This window comes from Xiphophorus maculatus, chromosome 19 (genome assembly GCF_002775205.1).
Source record: "Xiphophorus maculatus strain JP 163 A chromosome 19, X_maculatus-5.0-male, whole genome shotgun sequence".
NCBI classification, from domain to species: Eukaryota; Metazoa; Chordata; class Actinopteri; order Cyprinodontiformes; family Poeciliidae; genus Xiphophorus; species Xiphophorus maculatus.
Genome location: NC_036461.1, coordinates 12,384,550 through 12,411,562, shown reverse-complemented (window position 1 = coordinate 12,411,562; position 27,013 = coordinate 12,384,550). Strand labels below are relative to the sequence as shown.

At 36.1% G+C, this 27,013-nt stretch overlaps 1 protein-coding gene across 7 annotated transcripts in view; it reads right to left on the bottom strand.

Moving 5' to 3' along the window:
- The window catches only part of ralgapa2 (Ral GTPase activating protein catalytic alpha subunit 2), a 109,731-nt gene extending 83,296 nt beyond the window's left edge, over positions 1 to 26,435 (bottom strand). For all 7 annotated transcript variants that reach the window (XM_014468804.2, XM_023352137.1, XM_023352136.1 and 4 more), the window contains exons 1-4: positions 26,189 to 26,435; positions 9,939 to 10,049; positions 9,765 to 9,814; positions 809 to 866 (exon numbers count right to left, since the gene is read on the bottom strand). In XM_014468804.2, coding sequence (XP_014324290.1) covers positions 809 to 866; positions 9,765 to 9,814; positions 9,939 to 10,049; positions 26,189 to 26,294 — 325 coding nt within the window. In that variant the 5' untranslated portion in view covers positions 26,295 to 26,435. The remainder of the gene's footprint in view (positions 1 to 808; positions 867 to 9,764; positions 9,815 to 9,938; positions 10,050 to 26,188) is intronic.
- Positions 26,436 to 27,013: the final 578 nt, after the last annotated feature.

Sequence of the window (27,013 nt, the reverse complement as noted above, 5' to 3'; positions counted from 1 at the left end):
AACATAAAATAATTGGAAAATCATTGGAAAAAATTGCAACAGGTATTGTAAAAGCTAGAAATGCTAGTTATTCATAACCTGTTGGCAACAGGATTTACAATAAAAAAGATGATTGTGTTTTTATACTTTTTTCATCTGGTGTCCTCATCAGAACGCTGGATGCACAATAGCATAAATTCATCTTTTCATACTCGTGGACTTGAGCACAGAAGTATCTTAATAGCGGTGTAAAATGTATGTGACCTTGCAAATCTCAGTTTGAAAGGGACTGAACGACTAAGTCATGAATGTCATTCCAGCCACCCAGGGAATTTGTCAGGAGGCAGAGATTTTCAAGCAGTACTGGAAATGGATGTAAAAATGTGATAACAAAAAATATGGCAGTTATCTTGTCTCAAATGTGAAAATAACAGCACCACAACTTGACCAAGTGACACATGAACTGATGAGTGGAAGAGAAAATCCCCTGTGAATGCAGGGTGGATTAAGGGGCGTACTGCAGAAATGGCCAGTCTGCAACACTGATTTAGACGTGAATCACCAGAACTGAAAAAAAAACAGTTATAATTGGGATCATTAAATCTTGAAAAAAATCGTATGCAGCAGCAATATTTTAAGTGTACCGCAAATAAATTACATTTTAAATCAAGTGCTTATTTGTATTTTCAAATGCTAATTTATTTTTCCTTCCAGATATAACACTCAGGTGTGCTTGTGATTTGTTTATACTTAAATGTCTCAGAAGTTAGAAAAGCTAAAAAAAAAATAAATAGAACATACACATTGCATATGTTGTCCAAGTACATACCTATACTGTGAAATTGCCATCTGTTGTAGATTTTCTCAGGCAGAAGTTGAAGAATTTTCTGATGAAAAGAAACAAAGTTATGGTTAGGTTTATGAAAGGTTTAGTTGTTGAAGTTCTCAAAAAAGTAGCAACAAACCAAACACCAACAGAAGAAGAAAGAGAGATTATAAGATAATTGAGATGCACTATAATCAGACCGGTTTTCAGTTACATCAGTTCTGACCTGTGACAAGTAGATTGAAAAAAAATAATAATAATAATGTTCTTATTGAAGACCGACACGATGAGAAAAACTGTAACAGTAACAATCAAAACAATGCTCTTACTTTATAAGGTTGGCAAACATAATTAATTACACCCAAAATGAGCCTATAACTTTTTTCCCCAAAATGAGGATAAGACACCAAATATTTATTTAGTACCAATTTTAATAACCATTACATCAGTTTTTAAGTAGCTATTAAACTAGATAGTTGAATAGAATAAGATTGAATATTATATTAGAAATAAATGTCAGTTGCATTAGTGTGGGGTATAGAGACTGCCAAGCTGTTACACTTCAGTTTTTTGTTGCTTCTTGGCTCTCAGTCAGAAGTAAAACTAGCTCCATTTCCCAAACAGACAGATAGCTGAACTCAGGTCTTCAAAACGAGAGCCCACAAACCCATGGGCACCATCGGCGAGGCTGCATCTGCTTTCTAAAAACAGTATTAAAAAAATGAAAGGTGACAACGACTGACTTTACTTTGGTAAGTGCCATCGGTACATGTTTCAGGAATACAGTGCATTCACCCTTTGCCTCCACTTTTCCTAGAAAGTCTGCAGAACCTTGAGACACAAGAGAGCACAACACCTCAGCGTTAACCACGTTACAACTCAATTAGTGCACCCTAACCTTTCAGCAGCCTATCATTATTCCTGAATCCAGCAACAGGTTAGCTGGGTCCCACTGGAGAGATTGAAAGAGGAAAAAAGCCTGGGGGGAAACACTGCAACTGTGGTCCCCTCGCTACCTGATAGTCGGTTCACTGGGATCAACCTGTGCTCCCGATGGTTCAATTCTTATCAGGCCTAATCACTGACCCAATAAGTCTTCATGATTGCAATGTGGAGGTCAAGCCTGCCTTTTTACTGCTTTACGAAGGCAGTTCTGACCCACTTAACAAGACAAGCATTGCTGGACAGCATAGTAAAAAGCTCATCTGCCCCGGAGAGTGAGAAACTGAGATAGTGAAGGATTTGGAGCATAACAGGAAGAAAAAAAATAGCGAGACCTTTAAGGCCAAAAAGATTAAGTCAGCCGCAGCCATACAGAGCTGCAGGAGCATCGCACAGAGAAAGCTTGCAGGATGGAATCATTTTAAGGGTAAAGTGATCAAGTTCTTAAAATGTTGAAGATATGTGTATTTTTAAATAAATAAATGCATCTGTAAATGTACAACTAGAAATATGCTGAAGAAATTTAAATGGGGCTGCCAAAGTGTGCCCATCATTTGGAACCCAGTGTTCTAATGCTAAAAAATTAGCGTCAATTCTAAGGTAAGCTACAATGTACTCAATAGCATGTGGAGAGTCACAAGCATGTTGAGTAACTCTATTCAGTATGTTAAAATTAGTGTATAAGCTAAAACTAGTCAAAATGCTAATGTTAGCCTAAATGCTGCAGGTGGCATGTGGGGTATAACTAGCATGTTGTCTTACATTGACTTCCTCCATTCACTGTGCTAAACATGGAGAATAAAAAAAAAAGCTAAAAAGCTTATTAATTAATTAGTGGGGGTCAGTACACTGCTAATGTTAATGCACTGCATTAACATTTTTACTGCTGTTGGTGAGTTTTGCAGAAAAGTAAAAATGTTTTGAGTTTTTTTTTAATCATCTGTTATAAATATGTTACAAAGCAGCCATTCAATACAAAAGTAAAAATCTGATTTATACTTCGTGCTAGTTCGTTACCAGACAAAACGCTCATCTCTTAACACCATATTGGTAATAAGTAATATTATTGTTTATAAAACATAAGCTTTTTTTGAAATACTGCTTATCTGCTTAGATACAAGAAATTTACAGTTGGTAAATTTTGCAAAAGTGAAAATCAGATGTTCGCTTCGTGGCACTTGGGTTATCAAAAAATGTACTCATCCTTTAGCAACAGATTAACAACAGATATTGTTATTGTTCAAAAAACATAAGATTTCTTCTGCTCTTTTGAAATGCAACTTACCTTGCACTACTTACAACTTAACAAGAATTGTGCTGTTGGTGAGTTTTGCAGAAAAGTGAAAATGTTTTTTTTTTCTTTGTCATTGGTGGTAAATATATTATAAAACAGACATTCAACACACAAGAAAAATCTGATTTATACTTTGTGCCAGTTCGTTACCAGACAAAATGCTCATCTCTTGACACTAAATTAATTACGAGCAATATTATTGTTTATAAAACATAAGCTCTTTTGAAATACTCCTTATCTGCTTAGACGCAAGAAATTTACAAATGGTAAATTTTGCAAAAGTAAAAATCAGATGTTTACTTCGTGGCACTTGGTAACCAGAAAACACACTCATCTCTTAGCAACAGATAAACAAATATTGTTATTGTTCAAAAAACATAAGATTTCTTCTGCTCTATTGAAATGCAACTTATCTTGCACTACTTACTATTTAAGAATTGTGGTGTTGGTGAGTTTTGCAGAAAAGTGAAAATGTTTTGGGGGTTTTTGTCATTGTTGGTAAATGTATTATAAAACAGACATTCAACAGAAAATCAGATTTATACTTTGTGCTAGTTTGTTACCAGACACGCAACCCAGGTAGAGAGGGTGGAGTCCTCAAATCAGCCATCATGAGTTTGAGTCCTGGCCTGTTGACCTTTGCCGCCCCCCCTTTCACAATACCATTTCCTGTCAATCTATTGTGAGGTTTGGTTAACGCCACTACAGCAAAAAATAAATAGAAAAATGAAGCATAATTGTTGATGTCACACAAGAGGAAACAAAAAGTGAGTGTTAGTTGTGTGGAGAAAAATTATATTTGGCATCAGAGGAGAATGAGCAACTTGGTTCAAGATGATAGAAATGCAAATTAACGCTCAAGCCCAGAGGAACACCATGTATGAATTAATGGGGTGGTCTAATGGAGTGGGGGGATGCATATGTTGCACACTTTGGTCCCTTAGATCAATTAAGAATTGTTTAAATACCACAGTATTTACAATACACAGTACACTGCTTGTGTATTGTTGCTACCTTGAGCGTACCCCCTCAAGTTACCTACTGACCAAAAAGGATAATATCCCATGTAACAAAGCTTAAATCATCACAAAATGGTTTCTTAAATATTACAATGAATCCATTGAACTCCAACGACCTCCACAGTCACCAAATCTCAAGCCAATGTAAACTTAAGCATGTGGTGTAAAGGGACGTTTCCATTGTGAATATGCAGCTAACAAACATGCAGGAAGTGCTTGAGTCTACCATGATAATAAGGGACCAAAATCTCTGAGGAATGTTTGCAGAATATTGTTGAATCTGTTCCAGAGAGAATTGAAGCAGCTGGAAGGGGGAAAGAGGGTTCAACCTGTTTCTAGCTGGTGGATTTAGCTGGTGTACCTTAAGCTGTGGTCCCCATTTCTTGGATGTCTCTGTTTTTCAGCACCACACTCGCTTCTTTTCCTCAGACTAAATTCTAACCACTGACTGTGGCAGCAGAGAAAATGAAGCATGTATCACTTTAAGGAAAGACATGATGACAATCTGTTCTGTTTAACTTCTTTCTGATCCGATTCCACAGACATGATGATATGCGTGTCCAGATGGGAAGCTGCACCTTATTATTGATCCCACGTGGGATTCTTACATCCCTGTACTGGAGCTGTACTTCTCCCTGGGTCAGCAGAGACATTATGCCAGGCTGCAGCACAGCATGGTAGCCTAGTTAAGCCCTTCCCTATGTGTGAGTGTGTGCGTGTACAGACACAATATCATTGTCTTTCCTGTCTGAGAGCATCAACAAAGGAACACAAACGAGAGATGGATAGCTAACGCAGAAGAACTCCCTGTAGTGAGGGAACAGAAGCACCAACGTGATGAATTTAGTGGGCAATATGAGGCGAATACAGAGTCTGCAGGGCTAGAGGTTGGAGGAGTTACTGTAATCTGCAGCCATACCCCAGCATAAAGATAGAGGCATTATTGTGGTACTACCGCTGCTTCAACGCATTTACATGATCCGCACTTAGGTTTCCAGTGGCAGAGCCAGAACATGACAGTGAATATAGGTAGTTTATGAGGGCTTTTCGAAGGGAAGCAACAGACATATATTGTTCTCTGAGGAACATTTGTCATTTACACAGTGTTAAGGATTTTTGACGACATGGAGAGGATCACAACATCCAAAGCTGAAACTAACAAAACAAACAAACAAAAATACTTAAAAACTACACACACAGCACTTCACTAAGAGCAAATTAAATGTGGCAAACTTATGAGGAGCGTGGTAACAACTTAAAACTTTAAGACTGCCACGAAACACGTGCTAAGTCAAATGGTTTACTTCTTATGCTATTTTATTTTTAAACAAAGCATTGGTAGCTAAACTAAAAACATCCTAAATAAATTTGAAAAAGAAATGTCAAAATTAGATTATAAACATTAAGCAAAAATATCCAATAGAATGACCAGAATTACATGGCTGGCTTCATTCTCCTCAAAGGCCAGTGGGTGGCAGCAGCAGCCTGCAATATCTCTAATTAGGCAAGGCAAGCGTGTCTGTGTTGCACAATTCATATGCAAAGTACTAATTTAAAGTGTTTTACGTGAAAAGAGAAGAGAGGTAATAAAATCACATTCTAAATAAGAAATACATGTTTAAAACAAATAGCTTAGACATGATACAAATTAACTGACGGAATTTGACATGTACATGAAAATATCAGTCCTGATTTGAAGGATCCACCAGTTTATTCAGTTTTTAAGAAAGATAAGTAGGAGAAGAAAAAAGGAAAATTGCTTTCCTTTGATTAGTTCTGATCCTGAGAACTGTGAGAAAACTGAAGGATCTAGATGATTCATTCTAGATAAATAAATCTTATGTCTATAGTCATTTCCACAGATAAAAATATCACAAACCACTTTATAGAATGTCATGAACAACAAGGACAGACCTGGTGCAGTAATTTAAGGTATTATCCATTTTCATGGTAATGGACATGATTCTTGCTGCAGCACTTTGAATAAGCTGAAACTCCCTGAGTTTTGGCTAGGCAATTTTATTTAGGTTACAAAGACCAACAGACAAGACACAATTACAGTAATCTGAACTCCTTAAAAAATGTTGGAATTTTTTGTGTCCTGTTTTGACACATTTTCTTTATTCTGAACATTTTTTTTAAATAACAGCAGGCTTTAGCAATACACTTTAGTTGTTTTTAAAACTAAAGTCCCTAGGTTTAATGCATGCTTTGTCTTATTTAGTCTTATAAGGTGCTGCTATCAAACCTTGCATTTTTGGGACCAACAACAATGACTTGTGTTGGGGGTTTATTTGCATTAAATTGGTGGAAATTCTGCTGGCTGCAGGGTGGCGTAGCTTTGAGTGCTTTTGCGATGCAGTAAGAAGGTCCTGGGTTTTCCCCGCCTGGTATCTGTCTGCATGTTTTCCCTGAGAACATGTGGTTTCATTGTGGGTACTCAGATTTCCCCGACAGTTTTTTAAAACTGTCATCAGAAGTGATGACAGTGTGACATGGATCAGTGACCTGTCTATCTCACCATTTCCCCAGTGACATTTGTTCAACATTCATTAATTATAATTGTTAACTACAATTCTCTTCTCCCATACACAAAGAAGACGAATACCAATAAAATATCCTCTAACATAGAAAGAGAGATTGAAAGAGAGGACAGTAGAGGGAATTTGGAACGCTGATTCAGGTCCGGTTGATAGACAAGAGGTCACAGCAAGGCCATATCCTGGAGAGAAAAGGGTCCTGGCACAGACTTCCTTCTGAATGTTGCTGGTTCTAAGGCTGTCCCTTAACCGGTCCCACAACCTCACTGGCACCAAGATAAAAATGCTCTCTGATGGTGAAGAGTCATGTGGGAGCATAAACAAGTCAGGAGTCCCTGAAGGGCTGAGAAACTCACTCTGGTCTTGTGACAGCAAAAACTGCCTTATAAAACACTCTGGACTTACATTTACTGCTTTATTCAGTGTCTGTCATAAAAGTATTTGCCTATACCTCTCCTTTTCACTTACAAAAACAAGCTGGATAATAAAATGTTCTTCAATATAGAGAACCGCATATTGTAAGTTCAATATAGAAATGTTTTCCAAGGATAAAAATAAATGTAATCACTCTGATCATTATTATGATCAGAGTGACATTAGTTGACATAACACAAGTATAATTTCAATAACTATATTAAAAAAAACAAGTATAAATGGTATGATCTATGAATAAAAAGTGTTTAAAATACTCAACATTTATAGAAGTCACTCAGGTCACCAACAAAAGCCAGATATAGCTATCAACACTGCATGTCAAGGCTCTGAACTTCATCAGGGCATTTGTCCTTGGTGTTTGTAGTTCTCACATAGACTTAGGCAATCAAAACACTCATGCAGAGTTTTGATTTTATTTTGTCTATTTGTGAACTAAGGCAAATTCTATCAGTTGTAATTGTATTAAGCAGGATTTTCTGTAATTCAAACCACATGGCTTTTATTTACATTACATCGACTAAAATCTGTCAGCTGTGAGTATAAAGACAGTAGCATGCAATGTGTGAACACACTGCACTTGAAATATTGCCACCTTCCTAAGATAGACAATTTTTGAACCCCCCAAAAAATCACTCTCTCTTTCACAAACACCATTATCAATCTGGAAATGAAATATTACCTAGAAATCTAACTTATTAACTATTTCTCACATAGTCTGCTTAGGCAGACCAGTTACATTACATACATTATCAGTACGTATTACAGTTATAATGTGAAATATTTTCACATATGTTGATAATAGTTGATATAGAACAAATTAAAAAAGCAAGACTAATAATCCCAACAAAACTGATTTGAGTGACTACCGACATCCTCATTCAATGTTTACCATTATCATGATAAATCTCAACTCTTATGATTATTTGTTTCCAGCACTAATGACAAGTAATGCAATAAATGCCCATCGCTTTTCCATAAATATAGAAGCCTCTACACCTGGGCTGAATTATAACAGTTCCTAAACAGCAACTGATCTAAAGCAGAAATGAAATAACCATAAAAACTAAATAAATGCTAATATGGATGTAATCATTTTGCTTCCAAAATCTTTTTCTTCTAAAAATCTCTCTGGATTCTAACCCAGATGAGGGCTGTACATCAACCATGTTGCAACATTTAACATATGCTTTTGCTAAAATCGTTGTGGCAGAGACTCGAAAAAAATCCTGGAAAGAAGCAGTGATGGCTGCTGGTCGAATGGGGGTTGGAGAACTCCAACAGAGCTTATGGGCAGGGACAAAAGCATACCCCTCAAGGTACCAGGGATCAGCATGGGAGCTCACACTCCCCCCTCTGCAAGCCACAGAAAAAAGGGTCACATGCCTGATCATGGCTGAAAAGTAATCCCCATGCAGCAAACTCAAAAAAAAAAACATGCAACTACAATACACAACAAACATATCTGAACGCTGCTGAGACACCGTATTAAAATTTTTCTGGTGACCCAAAATATTCGTGCAACAAATATAGTTAGTAGAGATGAATTGTTTTTCTTAACCTGTCCAATCAAATTAAAGCGTGTGACAAAGCTTTATACGGTCCTGCAAACACAAATTGGATTTTATTCCAGACAATTATTAAACTGGATTTGAAGCTAGATTTAATAAAGAGGAATTAATTTATTATCTGCTTCTTTTGATTAAAATTTATGATACAAATTTCTTTCCAATTATTCCCTTGCATTAAGACACTAGATACATTCCTAGGCAACATTAGCCATTCATGTGTGGATTTGCTGCATAAAAATATTCAACAATGAACTGCATTTTCATACAAATGACATACAACTATCTTCTAATTCATCTGCCATCATCCCGTTAGCACATAACAAAACACCTGGTTAGACCAGATAAAAGACACAGCCTCTGATAACAAATTTAAGATCACATATGGAGAAAAATGACTAATATAACAGTTTGGAAAGAGTAAGTTAATGTAGTGTACCAGAGCTCAGGATCAAAGAAACTCTGTATCTGTCCTGTACACACCCACTCAAAGCAAGCTTATCTACTCAGCGCACGGGTGAAAGCACACGTTGTCACAGACGGGGGCTAAAAGGGGACAAATGAGGGTTAAGCTGCTTTCAATATTGACTCCATAAATATGGAAGAGGAGTGAATCCAGGATCTATTTACAGGTCAGATGAGTGGCTCTGTAATGACAGTCAGGGCGGTTTTCTTGATGAAAAGCAGAGAGAAAGGATGACAGAAAATGTTGAAAATGACTTACTGAACAAAAAGGAGTAGAGAGGCTACCTCCCATTTTGTTTTGCTGCCATCTTTAAAGACCTGCCCATAGCAAATGTAACTAGAGAGTTGATTGTTTGTACTTGAAACTTGAGCTGGCATTGCAGTGAGGTAAAAAAAAAAAAAAAAAAACAAGTAAAAGGACTTTAACCTCCAGACCCATCATCTCACACACACTTTGGACATGCCCTCTGAGATTTGCATTAACTCTGGGCTTTTAAAAAGAAGTAATGATTGAGCTGAGCGTTTTTTTGTTTTTCACAATCCATTCTTGTTATTCAGGTTCTTGAATAAAAGGTAGCTAGCAGAGTTCTAAGACAATTGCAATTATGATCCCACCCCAGAGCTGAGCTGAAAAACAGGTTGCAGACTACATTAGGTTGTAGGTGGATCTGGGACATGAATAGAGGATAACTGACTTACTTCAAAAATAAAGAGGATAGAGTCCAGCTCTTCCCTTTGAGACTTGTTCCCTGAAACCACACAAAATAAAAAATATAGAGTGGAAATTAAATATATTTGGCAAGAACATGATCTTTAGAAGTACAAACACCAAAGTGCTGAGGCTCAAGTGAAACAGACATGCTGGGTACTTACCTTTTTGTTTTAAGCTGCTTTCCAGTGTAATGAAATTTTCATAGAAGATAAAATAAATCTGTGAGCAGTTGCTTTCAAAGAATGCCTTTAGTTCACCCTTGTCAATGATGTCTGTGGACACAGAAAAATAATCAAAATGTTAAGAAGAGAATCATGATTGTGTGATACTGGATCATGTTTTGTAGACTGAAAATTTACATTAGTTCATTAAATAAAACCATTATAAAAAGAGATCTGCCTCACTCCATTCATATTGTTTTGTTATCATTATTTAAGATGGTTTGTTGACATATGAGGCGTTATAACTATCATTCAAGACATTTGTCAAACACACATTCTGCCGGAGTATCACAGCAAACCCATGCCTAAGTGTTTCCTAAAATAAAACTTTCTTTTCAGCCTAACGTGGTTTTGTACACACTTAACATTATTATTCCTTTCAATGTACTGATGTAATTTAGTGATACATTAATTAAAAAAAATATTAAACGATAAACTTTAACCTGTAGATTAACAGCTTTCACACATAGAGGACATGCCCTCTTAGATTTCCCATTAACAACTCAGATTTTAAAGTATTTATGGTGAGTTCCCATTTAGTATATTACATATACTTCTAATTCTAAACTGATGAATTTGTACCATATTCAGTGTCAAAGCAAAGCCAGAACACATCTTATGTATAAGTCAGAATTGCAAAGTAAATCCATAATGTCCCACACTTTCACTCCCATAAAACCCAAAATGTAAAACATCTGTATGTCTGAGAACAAAATGTAGTTTGCCTTTTTCTATTATAAATCACCATGTAAATGAATGTATGGTTCTATAAAAAACAAGTCCTTTAGCCCTCTGAGAATCACCAAGTTGTGTAAACAAAGAGGTCTGACTTGGTTGTCATTTATTTACAGAAGGAATCATTGGTCAGCACAAATACATGTTGGTAGCTCCATAGCATCAGTAAAGTTAAGTGAAATATTGCAATGAGCCCTAAACAGAAAAACCATTAACATTTGATAATGTTTAATGGCATGGAAGTTCGATACTAAGGGGAGATATTGAAGGGAACAGTAGATTCAGTGAGTCAGTAATAAAATGCAGTTAAAAATATCATAACATCACTAAGAGACATAGCTCTGCTTCTTTGTTTACATGGTCAACATTTAGAGAAAAGGAGAGGTAGGTGTTTAACTCTGTACTGAGGGATCTAAAGGCAGCTCCACAAGAGGACTCTGCATACATAATGGTGTTAATGGTTGAACAAATGAGATGAAGTTTTCTCTCTACTCCTTCAGCTCATCTCCTTTGCCTTTTAGATCCAATAAGTCTTCTGCAAACATGTGGAAGAGATTATTAACTGCCTGTTTTTTCTGGGTCAGTGCAGCTGTGTCAGTCAGGTGACACATCTACGTATTTAAAAAGGGTGACAAAGTTGATGTCTGTTGCACTGTTTGTGAGTGTGCAACCACTGAATAGAAAGTTTTTTTCATTTAGTGTTTCATTGTAGGTGTTGGTTGGTGTCCTGCTAGTAGGTGACCCTCCACCCGATCTCATGTCTTTGCAGCACTTAACAGGTTTTCTTTAAGGATTTTCCTATTTAGCCCCACCTGTTTTTAGTCAAAGTGGTTCCAGACCTTATCTCAACATCATGTTGCCGTCACCACTATGTTTCACTGTTTAGAGTTAACTTCTGATGGCAAATGGTTGCACTGAATTTTATTGAGGGGTACACAAGTAAAGGGGCTAAATACATGTGATTAACACTTTTCAGATTTTTATGCGTAAACATTTTTTGATAATTATCATTTTACTCTATTCAGAATTTTATGTCGCATACAATCCCCAAAATATAAAGGTTATGTATAGTGACAAAATGGGTAGACGTATGCAGGGATTTAATACTTTTGCAAGGTAAGGGTTGGAGTGTAATGCTGAACATTGATTTTATCCAAATGCAAGCACATCAAAACAGGCGAGTGGCATGCTAAAAATAATGCTTATTACATTACCACCTATATTGCTTAAAGAAGCTTCCATGACAAATATTTCTGTCTGACTGTTTCAAACAAATTTTTTTTTTTTACAATTTGCACAGCACAAAAAACCTTACCATAAAAACAGATATTGGGAATAAAATCATACATTTATGATACAAAAAAGATCTAGCTTTTGCTTTACTTGCAGAACATAAGATGGGCTGTTTCTGAATAATTAAATGTAGGTCAGGAGGAGTCCTGGAAAAATAACAGCAATTAAGGTTCACCTTCTGTTGCAATGTCTCCTGTACCACATGGTAAACTGGAAAACTTCCAGAAGCTGTCCAGCTCCTGGGGAGTGCTGGAATGATGTACAATGTGAGAGAAGCCAAGACCACTTATCTGTGTTCCCAGATTAAAGCAGAAATAATGAGGACGCATGATGGGAAAATTGAGTCACAGACAAAATTGCTATTAGATTTCAGCCTTGATGTAAAAGGACAATCTGCAGAGCTTTATGAAGGAAATTAAAAGGTCTATCACTCTAGTAATGCACATCAAAATGCAACAAAATCACACACTAACTACACTGGAGAATAAATCGTGCAAATGGAGTACATAAAGCTGTGACACTGAGACTGAGTTTAACTGATTTCACGAGAAACTTCATTATTTTTATTTCGCTCCAGTAATCAATTAGCAATGATTTAAACAAAAACAGACAGTTTCAATGTGTCAGCATCCTTGTGGCTTAATGTTATGTCATATAGGTGCAGTTAACATGCAGGTTATCAGATGCCTACTGGCAGTTAAAACATTTAAAAGAAATTATAATTAACACAGTGGAGGAAAAACTAGAGTGTTCATAAAGGCAAATGTAAAAAAATAATATGCAGAAAGATTTAATTTAACGTATGATTTATAACTTTTTCAGTTCTTTCAGATAGATTTGATAAAGTCAGTCGATGGTCTGTCAGAGTAGTTATTAAAATAGAAAAAGGATATGATATAGCTCTAAATATTAAGGCTACTTAAGTCCTCAAAAATGAACAGCCTGATATGTTTCAGGCTAAACTTTAGACTGTAAGATGGTGTAGCAAACAGTAAAGAATTATTACCAATACCTTAGTAATGCCAGTTTCAAAATATATAAGTAACAAGTATATATAGAATAAGTAAATATTTAGCTCTTAATAATAACAATCTTTTTTTGAACTTTGTACAAAAACACAAACCCAGGATTCAAAAGGTTGAGTAAATCAATAAATGTCCATCTCTTCCATGCACTTCTGTTACAGATCAAATAGGAACATCGTCTTGTTTAGTTGCATGCCATTTCATATACCATTAAATGAATTAACTGATTAAAAATTAATTCATTTTGAACACAAAGTAGCAGCTGCTGGTTGGAGCAAAGTCTGCAGAGCAGCAAATATTTTATTATAATTACCAAGCTTTTTCTGAACCAACTATAAGTAATTAGCAATGGGACAATTTTATCCTGCTATATTGAATATTTCTTGGGGGTGTTTGGTTGACAAGCAGCAGTATCTTCTGTCAATTCTCTCATTATGAAATATCAGTAAATATAAAGGACATCAAGCCTTCTCTCTGCATTATTATTAAGTTTGAAGGTTGCTCAACTAAGTGGACACGTTACAATCAGTATCTAAGAAGCATAATCTTGGAGCCAGAACGCCCAGCACTGTGAAAATTGTCAGTCCGTGCCACCTAGAGCTGTAGCAGCTGGAACTGGTAATGGATTTTCACTAAAAATTTAATAACTCTATTACTGCTGCCTATTATGCTAGTAATGAGTTTCACTATGTATGAAGATGGTGGAGATTTCTCAACCTTATTCCTGTAGGGATTGCTTTTTCAGAATGCTTTTTTGGTAGAGTTGCACAAGTAGCCACAGAGATTCATTCACTGCCCAGAACAGACTTCTCAGGTGTCCTCAGCATAAGGACTGAACGATACAGAAGCTGTTCCCTGGGCCTGGGAATGCTGAGGATGACACTATATCCTCTGAGCCCAACAAAGTAACCGTTTTCCTCAAATGACACTTCTTCATCTGCTAAAACTCCCTTGTTTAAGACAAGAGGGCTTGTGTAAAAAAGTAGCTGGGAAAAACACCAGAAAAGAGAGCTTTTAAGAGAGGCGGAGACCTTGACCTAAATACACTAAATACACTGTAAGTTTGGCTTCATTTTCCAAACACACAAAAAGAAGCAAACATAATTCTACCATTTAAAAGCTTTTAAAAATTGAGATAAAAATAACAACAGCCTAAGCAAACTCAGACCATACATTTTGTTATACCAGTACAGGGAACTTTGATATTCATGGTGGTTACGATCCACAGACATCCTAAGAATTACTAACATCTACAAATACCTGAAAGATTCTACCTCTAAAAATGTTTATAACCATCAACAATCACCAAATATATCTTAATATGCATCAATACATACTGTGAAAACCACTCTGGTACTAGACGCTAATATTCACAGCATTCCTTATCAATGCTCTTGGTGACACAGTCAATCAACACCAAGGAAAATGACTGGATTGGCTGCCAAGATTAATTTTCTTTTGTATGCCCTATGAAGAATATCTCAATAGTCAGATTTTCACCAAATAATTTGGAATCACATTTCATAGAAAACTACTGAACCATGAATAGGTAAGAGTCCACCGTAAACAGATACTGATAGACGCATTAACTAAAGTTTCTACAACACAGTCATTTACTACAAGCCCTAATATACATTTTGTCAGTTTTTATTCTTATCTCCACTGCAAATCATGAGTTAATCATAGGCATTAATCACTAATTTTGCGCTTTTAATTGTGTTAGTGTTTTACAATTTTACATGACCTGAGAGGAGCAGAGAGGCTGTTCCACCAAAAGAGAAGTTGTTGCTAACAGAAAGAATATTTCAGAGCGTGGCTGAAATTAGGAGCTGCTCAGATGGAGCTAAATACCTTCTGGTGAAACGCTTTTTGATCCCAATCACGAGAGGTTAGGTTTTGAGGATTTGAGGTGAGACATTATTATACCCAAGAACACAGTATCAAGTATGGTGGTGGTAACATCATGATGAGGGTCTGTTCTATTGCCACTGATTCTGATGTACAGCACAAAGTAAATGGAATAAAAGGAGAGAACTACTTCAAAATTCATAAACTTTAACTCAAATGAGCATCTTGATGGTTGAAATTCCAACATGATTGTTTGTTCTAACCGGACAATAAACACAAATACACATCACAGCCGGTTCTGAAATGGATAAAGCAGCCTCACATTAAGCTAAAAAGACCCTTGACCTTAGCTATTTTGAAAAGTCCATGGACTATGCTTCTCACTATCATTTCTGATAAGGAAAAGAGGTCATATGTTCAGTTGGAATTTGGCCAGGACCTTCATGGCTACAAAAATATTGTGGTTAGCGTCCAGCTTGCTAAAAAACATTTGACCAAATATCAGTGTATGGTGTATGCGCCGGAATACATGTCAGACTCTTTGCAACCTGTCTGAGCTAGAGAAAATACAACCTGTGCACCAAATTCTTTCTTTGAAAAATCATTTTAAAATGTATTTTAAACTATTTATTTTGACACTTATTTCAAGAGTTCAAATATCCATTTATTTTCTTTTGACAAAATACATAAATTCACATTAAAGATTAACCAAGAGTTTTTAATAATGGCTGATTATTGAGTGTTCTTAAAAGTTTTGGTATTCTGGGGGTTTTACACTAAATTATGCCAGACTATATTCAAAATATTATATATATATATATATATATATATATATATATATATATATATATATATATATATATATATATATATATATATGGTATTAAATATAAGGTTAAAAAAATGGCAATAATTCAAAACACACAAACTAAATCTGCAGGTCTGAAGGCACACCATTTGATTTTAGATTTCTTCTTGTGAAATTTATACTATAAAAAAAGAAAGGTGTTTAATTGTGAAAGGGAACCACTAATATAATCTTGATTACTTAGTAATGCAGTAAAAATTACAACTCTGTAAGGTGCTACTTTCAGCTTTTTTTATTAATAACTAAATACTGTGTGAGCAGTCTTGAGAACTGCTGATGCTGATAACCTAATGATTTAGTGACCTACAATCTTTGTGCTCAAGCTAAAAACTCCAGCAATAAACCGGTTTGGGACAGATGAGAGGGTTTTCCATTGTGATACATTTCCTGTTAACCAGCAGAGAATATCAGTTCTTCTACACCCACATCAGATGACCAGCTGGAAAATGATAATGTGCAGCCAAAGTTTACATTTATTTTGCAGGGCACAAAACCACCGTATCCTTTTGTAATGTTCTAAGGAAGCAGATGTTATCTGTTCACTATGAGTTAAAGATGTTTCAGCTTGTTGGTCTCATCTTCATCACAAATAAACTCTGATTTTTGAAGCATACGTTCAATTCATAAGAGCTTCACATGAGTAAACCAGAGAAAGACTTAGTTTAAACTATTATTGCAGTTCCACATGAATAGTTAGTGTGCCTTTTTTGTTATTTTAAGCTCAGCTAACACGATGTGTGTGACACTACTGTGTGCACTCTAATTGCTTGCTGAGTAAACAAGTAGGTGAAGGTCATTTAGCCAACTGAAGCCTATGGCAAGTTTAAACATTTAAACATCATCCTACTCTGCTTACCAACCTTTATTCAAACTTAATCAACACACAACACATCAAATACATCTTTACCAAGGAAGTAGAGTTGGAATCAGATTTGATCCTCTGGGAAAAGTCCAATATATGCCATCCATTACACCACTTGAGGCAAAGTCATTAATATGCCAGGTCATACACAAAACCAGCCCAATCAAGTCTTTGATTAGACAAGCTCATTTGCATCAGCTCTGGGTAACTAACACTGCAGGTGCCCTATATTCGTGCCAGAAAGAATATAAGGGAGAAAAGAGTGATGTTTTTTGGCAGCATCTTCAGGAAGAAAAAAAAAGAAAAACAGTACTCTTTAAGGACCCCAGTGAAGAACACCTGAAGGGTACAACTGACAGAGTGAAATAGTGAAGAGAAGCAAACACTTTCCTGAAAGAAACAAAATAACCTCTAGTCAAAGACACGTTGAAACAGTGATGGGTTTTTCTCATTGCATATTGTAGATGTATTTTGCAGGTGTATAAAAAAGATAGTCCAATCTTTTATGTAGCTCATAGCCATACAAGATTATCTAATTTACCCAACTCAGTGGCCTATAAAGATGTGAAATAATTACTGAAATGGATCTAGTGTCATAAACGCTTGTATGATCATGATGAAATATTCTAAACCTTTAGGGATGATATTTTATATTATGTTGAGCTATGTTAAACTTGATATCAATATTATGAAAATTATTCAATGGCATTTTTGATGCTTTTGGAAAAGAGGCTTCCTTCTAGCTAAAAGCAAACAAACGTGATTAATTTAATTATGACTAAAATTGCAACTTCCTTAAATAGCACAAAACCAATAAGTATTAAACAATTTTATCTCCATTTAAAAAGTACTACATAAAAATATGACTTCCCTGTTTGGAAAAAGTAGACAAGAGAACACTTAGCTTAGCTATAATATGTCTTGTAATAGACAGAGACAGAACTAAATAAAATATGTTGTAATTTTTCAGATGGATTTTATTTCTATAGATACATGTGTCAATCTGGAAGTCTTTATAGTTATAGCTTTTCTACAAGGCACTGAGAAAGAGCTCTAACTCTGGGTTGTTCTGAAAATGTTTTTTACTTATACACTCCTATTTTGTAAAGATGATTAAGCTACTGACAAATTCAATATAAAAGTACTTATTTATAGCTCCTCAAGAGAAAATGAAAGCTGCTAAAAACCATTTTCAGTATTTCAGAACTTTACAACAACGATCATCAGAAATAAGCCTCAAAATCTCCGATCAATGAATCTGTAATAACAATTATCAAAAGCATTTCCTGCAAATACTGCTAGTCAAGAATGTTTCACTTTGCTCATGGTGCATGTAATTTCATTATGATGCAACTGTGCCAAGCTCTGCCTGGGTGTGTCTTGAATTGTGGTCAATGTCTAGCTGTGTAACAGATTGGGAGCTAAAGGGCTGCAAAGAGTCCAGTGTGAAATTGTCACAGCAGCGCTCTTTACAAACGGGCATATCTCAGCAGTTGATCATAGAAGACCTGGCAACTTTCACTCTGTCATTTCATGCAACAATATTCAGAGAAATACAGTGTCACAATTATCATAGAACCAGCTATGTTTCAGACTTTATTTACCAACCTAGAACTGGCTCCATAACATGTTAAGTACAAAAAACATGTACTTAACAGTGTTTATTTTTGTATGGCTTTAAATTCTCTAAAGATTAAAAGGAATTTGGCCACTTAGACCTGTAACATAAATATAAACCCATTCCATGATCGAGCCCTGATAGCATCTGCTGCCACAGCAAACCACAGGTCTTTTTATGTTTGATTATTCAGAAACAATATAGGTAAACAGTGCAACTAAGCAAACGGGTTTTCCACTGGACACTACCAACATCATACACTTGGAAGCGACAGGAAAAAGGTGTTTTAATATCTGTAGCTGGCTAGTCGAGAGAATAAATAAGCCATTCATTCAGAACCACATGATTTGTCTCATATTTGAGTTCTGGTGTTTTGCCAAAGCTGGAAAACACATGATGTGGCAACAATACCTCAGAGTGAAAAAAAGTAAAAACAAGGCCAAAAAGAGACAGGTTTAGATACAGCTCGTTTACATACTCTTATCATTAAAATGCCATTATTTTAATGGTTTTATAAGACATAACTTAATTCTTGCTAGGAAAAATGCTTAGTGTGACAATCTGTACTTATTGTGAATTTTCTTTAATCCACATAAACTGACTGACTTTTCAAAGATAACTTGTCAAGCAGTCACTGACAAACAATGAGCTTTCTGCAAATCTGAGGTTACTAGAGTTCAACTTACTAACCAGAAGCTCTGACTATTATTGCTTTGGTATAAATGCTCTCCAGTCACTAAAAAATACCAGTAGGAGCAGTCCAGTCACATTGTAGGGAACTGGCGACTCTTGATGTGACTTACCCAGCCTCCATGCATTTCCATGTCTAAATTTGCTATTCTAATGACTAAGGGATTGCAGGACAGGACTTCATTGTGTTGCTAAAGGCTTATCTTAACAATACCACCATTGCTTCCACAGTGAAGCTATTTATGTTTTCCCACTTCTGCTTTTTCACTTCACTTGCTGAATATTTTCTTAACAGATCTATTAAATAAAACATAGTCAATGACAAGAAGTATTATTTTTTTTGCACCAGCATGAATTGTCATATCATTAGGAACATATTGAATCAAAATGTTTGAAAGGGAGAATTATCAGTCTTTAACTTCATCTTTCTCATAGGAGTATCATAGTGATGATTAGGACAAATCTGAAATAACACTATTGTTTTGTTTGAATCTAGGATCAATTCGACAACATATCTAAAGCAGCCTACATTTTATTAACTGTTTTGTATTCAAGCTTCTAGGAGGCTAAAGTAAATATTCTTCTATGAAAACATTTTTAGATTTCATAGAATACAAACTGATAGATTAATTTTAATCCAGTCTCTAAGCATCTTGCAACTAAGTCAATCATTTACTGACCGATTAGAAACTGGTATTTTTTTAACAAGTTCATGCATCATTCATATCCACTACCAGGTCAAACTGAAAACGACATTCTAAGGTTTTCAAACCTGACAGTCCAGTTGACTTGGTTCGAGCAGGGGCCGGGGGGGCAAAATTGCAACATTTGTCGCTTCAGCAGGTGCGGTTCTCTTTCACACAGCACTGTCAAACAGACCAAACCATTTAAAAAACCTGTTTACCCCCTTGCCTGTGATGGTGCTGCACCAAGAACCACCAAAGGAAACAACACAAAAACCTTTGTAGAAGATACTGAGAAGAACTTCCCAAAACCACCAGATATTTCTCCCACTAAAACTAGACTTGCGCAGTCAATTTGGTTGTATTTACCCAGAATGCCCTGCAGTACAACCCGCTTCCTGCTTATGGAGCACTCCCCATACAATGCATATTGTATCCATATGCAGTTGAACCCCACCAGAGTTCACTTCAACCAAACTGAGATTTATGTTTGTAGGCGGTCCAGGTTCACCTTTTGGTCCACATCAGCCTGATTGACCAGAAACGAACCAGACAAAACAGAGTTAGTGTGAATGCACCCTTAGATGCTGAAGTTACATCTGAAAATATTCAATTAGTCAATTTCAGTATATGTGAGGAAGTTAAAAATAAAAGTTGTATGAAGGTTGTGTAAAAGAAGCTATTCATTCAGTAATCTAATAGAGAGTTAGTTGACAGGAGTTATTAGTAAGGTGAACGCAACACTGCCAAGTCACTCCACTTTATCCTCCTCAACAGCTAAATTAAACTTGTAATGGAACAAGCTGACTTTGGAAATGTTTGAAGTCTTTTCATAATCTCTGTTAAAATTAATGGTCTACAAGGAGAAAGTGTGTAAGTGATGCTTACCACACTAAACATACAAATCACTGCTGTTTGATTTTAGAATCAGTTTATAATGTCAACATTGTAATTATTTTGTCTTTGAAATATTAGAGAAACTGTTTAACTGGGAGCTGTTTAACAGTGACTGCTCTCTCTCAGGTTCAAATATAAAATTAATAACCTATCATGAAAAGCTCATAGCAACAATAAAAAAATTATTTCATCGTCTAACAAACAACAAATTAGATCTTTTTCCTCTCAAATACTAAGTTAGATAGCTGTTTTTGCAATAAAATTGATATTTTTTGTGCGCAAAAAATAAAGTTATTAAGGTGTATTACTATGCTATGCTGTATTTTTTGTGTGTGTTGAGTTTTAATTATAAATACTGCTATCTCATAACCTGAAAAAATTGACTGACTGAAAGAATCAACTAAAATCTGTATCAGACTTGAAACTTGCCAGTTCATGATCAGTACATCTATAAAGTCCAGCTTTCCTGCTTTTAATCTTCTTGTTACAATATGAGAGACTGAGTATATTCTCCTGCCAGGAAAAAAAAACACTTTACCACTTGTACAGCTTAATAACATACATATAGGGAACAAAACTGAAATGATCACAAAATGTTTTAAAGAACCCTCTAATATTTCCTAAGTGTTATAGTGACACACCATTTAGGTGGTGATGTTACACCCATATTGTGCCAGATAAAAGACGATAAGAGCTATCGTTGTATGTAAGTCTAAATTAAGTGTTTAACAAAAGGGCACAATTACAAGCTGAGTGATGAAGCATTTACCTCAGCCTCATAGAGAGAGGACCTTCTCGAGGGCCCTTCTAGTTTTGTAGTCATGGCTTCTCTTGGTGCTTCAGCTTTTGATTTCCTCCTATAACAACAGCACTTTCAATTGACCGCAACAACACTCAAAGCCCACAATAAAGGAAGGTAAGGTATCAGACACGTCATTTACTTTCTGTAATTAAAATGTAAATCAGAGTCATCTATAACATACAGTAAGTTAAAATGAGAGTGCAAACTTAAACTACAACACACGGTTAGTACTAGTAACACTTGGTACACATGCATTGTAGTGCACATCAGATGCTACCTGAGCTTGTTTACACCAGCAAAAGAAGCCACTTCTGGTTTTAGTCAAACCAGCGGTGAAAAAAAAAGAAATGTCCTCCCTCTCAAGTATTTACTGAAATGATTTTCCACCACTTCTTAAATCCTCCTTTAAAGTTCTCTTTTTGCAATAAACTGGACGTGCCAGGCATCATGGAATAAAGCGCAGGTTTGAATCAAGGAGGAGAACAACCACCACAGAAAAGGAACTGGAAAGAATCTGCAGGAAAAGCCACCCGTGTGCCACCAGTGAGTTTAGCAATGAGCGACCAGGAGGTTGGTTGGCCTGCTGTAATTAACAACCTCAGCCAAAAGCAGCCAGGCATGACCGACGAATTAACATGCAGCAGCTTTCACACACTATCCCACAGATCCGTTCAGAGAGCAAAAACAGTCTTAAAATAGCCTGACCCGTGGATACTACAGTCTGATTCAACAAGCTTGATTAAGAAATAACTGGGAACTGTTACAAAGCTTTCAAACATAAACATTTACAGTTTAACAGAAGCTTTAACAGTAACTTTAGCAGTAATTAATGGTATTTTACAACAGTGGCAGCTTCTGCTTCATTCATATTGTCTATAAAAGACATGCTTATACAATTTTCCAAGTCAGTCACACAGTAGGATGAATCATCTCTACTCACAGGTCGGTAACTGATGTCGACATATACTGAAGTTTTAAAGTTCAGTATAACATACAACCTCTAATATTTTAAAGTTTAAAGTCCTCGCATTGAGATGTCAGAGAAAGTGATGGAGTAACCAGAACTGTCTATTACTGTATGAAATATGCAAGTAAAGGCGCATTGCCTTTTTAAATGGGTTGCTGCACATTGGTGGTTTGCTGGCTGAAGTAAAGTTACAACAATTTCCACTTCCTTAAGAGAGGGACAAATTTTAAAAACATGTCTAGTCAATAAAAAACAGTGTGGAAAAATTTAAAACCCAAGACAAAATTAAATCACAAACATTTTTTGAAGCTGTCCAGTCAGAACCCAGACTTAAATACGAATAATATTCGGTGGAGAAAATTAGGTTTGTTCACAGACACAGAACTCATCAAAATACCAGTGGAAACATAAAAAATGTTGGTCTGCAATTATAGGAATTGCTAGACTACTGTAACACAAAGATGTTTCCATTGATTTTTGATAAGGCCATAAAAAATTGACCTGCTATTTTTAAATAAAATATAAATAAACATGTAACTAATACTTTTTATCGACACTGCTTTGAAATTGTTTTAGGAATGGCAAAGCTTGCATCTAACAATCAAAAATGAGCAGTAAATTGGGCTTGCTTAAGTATAAATGCTCTTTTTAAAAAAAAAAAAAATCAGTATAATGAACAGAATTATCTTAAAAAGATAAAACTCCAAGAACTGAAAGGACAGCTGTTTTTTTCTGTCCTTCACCCTTCCTTTCCAAGTCCCTGTCCTCTTCTCCGTAACACCCCATCTCTAATCACCACTTCCTGGCCACACAGGATCCAACATGAACAGGAGGAAATCCTTCCTTAGCTGAAAGCATAGTAACATCAGCAAGTTTGGGACACATCAGTGTGTACCATCAGCTGGAAAAACACACCAACTTTATCTATAGCCACACATGGAAGGAAAGAAAAACACTTAGGGACAAGCAGTGATCTGTGCAGACCTTCACGTTGTTCGCACTAGTCTTGACATTGACTGTGTTTATGCTCCTGTAGCTGACAAGTCCCATTAAGTTAACTTTTCAAAGTTTAATCCAAGTTTCTAAAGCACCATAAAGCAGAAAATGGCTGTCACTGTTGTTCCACTGTACAAGAAATCAATGAAACAGAGGATGTGTTCCTATGTAAAGGTCACAATTAACCATGTATACGTCAACAAATGTTCCAACCCCAAACATCTCAAATGCACATTATCCTCCAGCAAATTACTCTTTTTCACCAGGATGTGTAAAATTTTTTTACCGTGAGTGTATTAATTGTATTTTAAAAACAAATTTGTATATCCACAACATTAAATGTAGAAGTAAGAATAAAAACTTTAAGTTAGAACTTTTAATATTAGTAGGTCAGATAACATAGAAAACATTCATTATTACATGATGAAAGTTCTATGCGTTCTTCAATGAAACACTTTGCAGTAATTCAGTAATTAATACCATATTACCATATACACTCCTCCAACAAGTCTGTTTAATATTTAAAATTCCCATTTACAGCCACATGATAAATAAAATAGTTATGCAGCAGTACATTCTGCTGTGATACAATAATAAGATTATTTATGAATGTTAGGCAAGATAGTGTATTTTGTTTGTTTTTATTTGTATGGTCTGCAACAATAACATTGATTTTTTTTGTACAATGTTCACATATTGACTTATGCTGTAGGACAGTGAATTTTACCTGTTTTGTTAAGAAGTATGTTTGTTGGCAGAAGAAGACGACCAAGATTTTGTTCCCCAAAAATCAGCAGCAAGGTTGGCTGTAAGACTACATGTTATCAACAAGTCCCCATCATTTTGGCCAGAGAGATTTGCAAAAGGTTTTAAAAAGTTATGATTTGAAACTGCTAAAATACTCTCACTACACAGTTCCTACAGTTTAGCAGTTTAGAGTGCCACTATTCTATCTTTCGTTGCATTAACAGGGATAATGTGTTATATACAGTATATGAGCCACAAGAACTCGGGCATCTGGTCAGGATGCCTCCTGGACGCCTCCCTGGTGAGATGTTCCAGGCACGTCCCACTGGGAGGAGGCCTCGGGGAAGACCCAGGACATGCTGGAGGGACTATGTTTCTCGGCTGGCCTGGGAACGCCTTGGGATACCCCCGTAAGAGCTGGAACAAGTGGCTGGGGAGAGGGAAGTCTGGGCCTCCCTTCTTAAGTTGCTACTACAAAATTTAGTGGATGTTTTATTCTGAAACTTTCATTTGCTTACTCTATATATAAAAATGCAAAAGCAATGTTAGGGAAAAACATTATAATAATTTACAGAGTGATCCAAAAACAAGAATATGCCCAGTAAGAGAGTATTCTTACTGGGCATAATTATTTTTTGGTGTCTGAGTTCAGATGAAAACAAGTAGACCGGTTTGAGATGATCAAAAGGAAACAGTAACTCAAATACCTAAACAAGATCTATGCATTATAACATCTCTCAACACACAACATGATGTACCTTTAAAAGGTGAAGAAGCAACATAAGACCACACCGAGTGCCTCTCCTATAAGCTAAGCGCAGGAAACTAGGACTAATTCATGCATGCTTCCCCAAATTAGACAATAAAAGATAGGAAAAACATTGCTTGCTGTAATTGGTCTCGATTTCAACAGCGTCTAGATGGTAGCGGCAGAATTTGATGTAAACAATATAAAAGCATTAATGGTTCTAGCTGGTATTAGTGGTGAAGAAGATCAAACCATCTCTCACGTTGATCACAATGGGCAAGGATCATATTCCTGGCTGCAAATTTTTAACATTCTAGCCATACAGCCAGACAGAGATTTAAAGTGGATCAACAAAAGCAAATGAGGTGGATTAGCAGTGATTGCCAACAACTGATGGCACCATCCAGGACATGTTATATCATCTCTGCTGCCTGGATGTTGTGCCGTTAGCATGTCATGGCAGTCATGAGTCATGCAGCATCAGTCTTCAGTCAGAGACCACTTCAGATTTGTTGCAAGATTGACTGCTACTGGAGATCTTTCCTACCTACAGCATCATGAGCCACATCGACTTTGACGATACTTCATGTTATGACAACATTTAATCTCCTTTAGGGAAAAAATAAATAGTTTTGAATTTGAATAGAATTTTATATATTAAGGTTTACTGTATTCAACAATGCAGCAGGGTGTAAATTGTTTTGTTGTTGTTGTTTCTAACAAAACTTTGAACAAGTGTGACAACAAGAGATAAAACCTTGTCTTTTTAAATGATTATATTGTAGGACCAGGAGAGCACAATAGCTAATATTATGTCATAAAACCTGCATTTCCTTGTTAATAAACAGATCGAACCAATATGATACGCGTTATTTTCAAATAATGATATAGAGTGTAGGGAATTCAAACCCCATAGTCTAGAAGACCTGCTGTCTTACATTCTAGGTTTATTTTTAAGTGTCTGATTACATATTCATTCATTATTATTATTATTTTTAAGAGTAACAATGACTCAGGAATACATAATAAAGACTGGCGGTGAGAACGCATTTTGATGCTCGGCAACATCAGCTAGCAATATTGGCAGGCTAGTTAGCAGCCAGGGAGCTAACTCATATTAGCTAGCTTCCATCCGCATCACATTGAGACTTGTTGTTGCTGTTGTTGTTTTTAAGAAACCCTTATAAAATATAAAAAGGCAAACATTAGTAAGAGTGCGTTTCAACAGCTCTGTGTGTTTTTTTTTATTATTTCCACGCCGACAATGCGCGTCTTAGTCGCCAGGTAGCTGTAATTAGTAGCCGCTCAAACAGGCAGACAGCTAACCTGATACCGTGTTTGACGTTAGCTCCTGCAGCTAAGCCTCGACGATGCAGCATCCAGGAACCACCGCCGGTGACTTTTCACTCACCTATCAGCGCCCGCAGGTGCTTCTGTCGGGTCAAAACATCCTTCTTTGGGTCCAGAACTTTCTGTGTAGATTTCTTGACGTCCCCATGCCCCCTTCGAGTGAACATTCCGCTGTAAAATGCAACCGTGGAAGCAGAAATCACCTGTGTTTCACCATACACCAAGGCTCCAGTGCGACTGTCACTTTCCGCACCACCACTCTATGGTTGTTCGGTAAACATTCACCCGACGGCCGCTAGTGAGCCTTATCCTGCGTGTGTGTGTGTGTGTGTTTGTGTGTTTTATTTGGTGGGTGTGTAAATACGGAAGCACAGCCGACAGAAGGGACGGGTTAGATCGTCTGAACATATCCTTTTTAGTTTATTATGCAGTTCCACCTTGCACTTCCAGTGTTTTCAAAATAATCCGAAATTTTGCTTTCTGGTTTAGGAATAAGCTACTGGATTATGATATCGCTCGGTTCAAAAGCCTTCAGAACCCGAAAGATAAATGCGTGTTCCAAAATGAATTAAGAATAAATGAAAATCTGTAAATATTTAAAAGTATGCAAAGACAATAAGTTCATCGGATAGCTTGTTTAATAAAGGTCTCGCGTTTGTCATAGCTCACAAGCGCCCTCTGGCGTATGCTTTCGCATTTTATCCTCACAGAGATCAACAACGTCCTGTTTTAAATTTTCAGGGTTTTGAAATACAAAGAACACGAGACCAAGGTAAGTAGATTTTTTACAATTATCATTAAAGTGACATATATACTGTATTATTCAACGAAAAAGCTAGCTAAATTGCTAATTAAAAACTAATATCTGTTTGTGCTGCCCTATTGA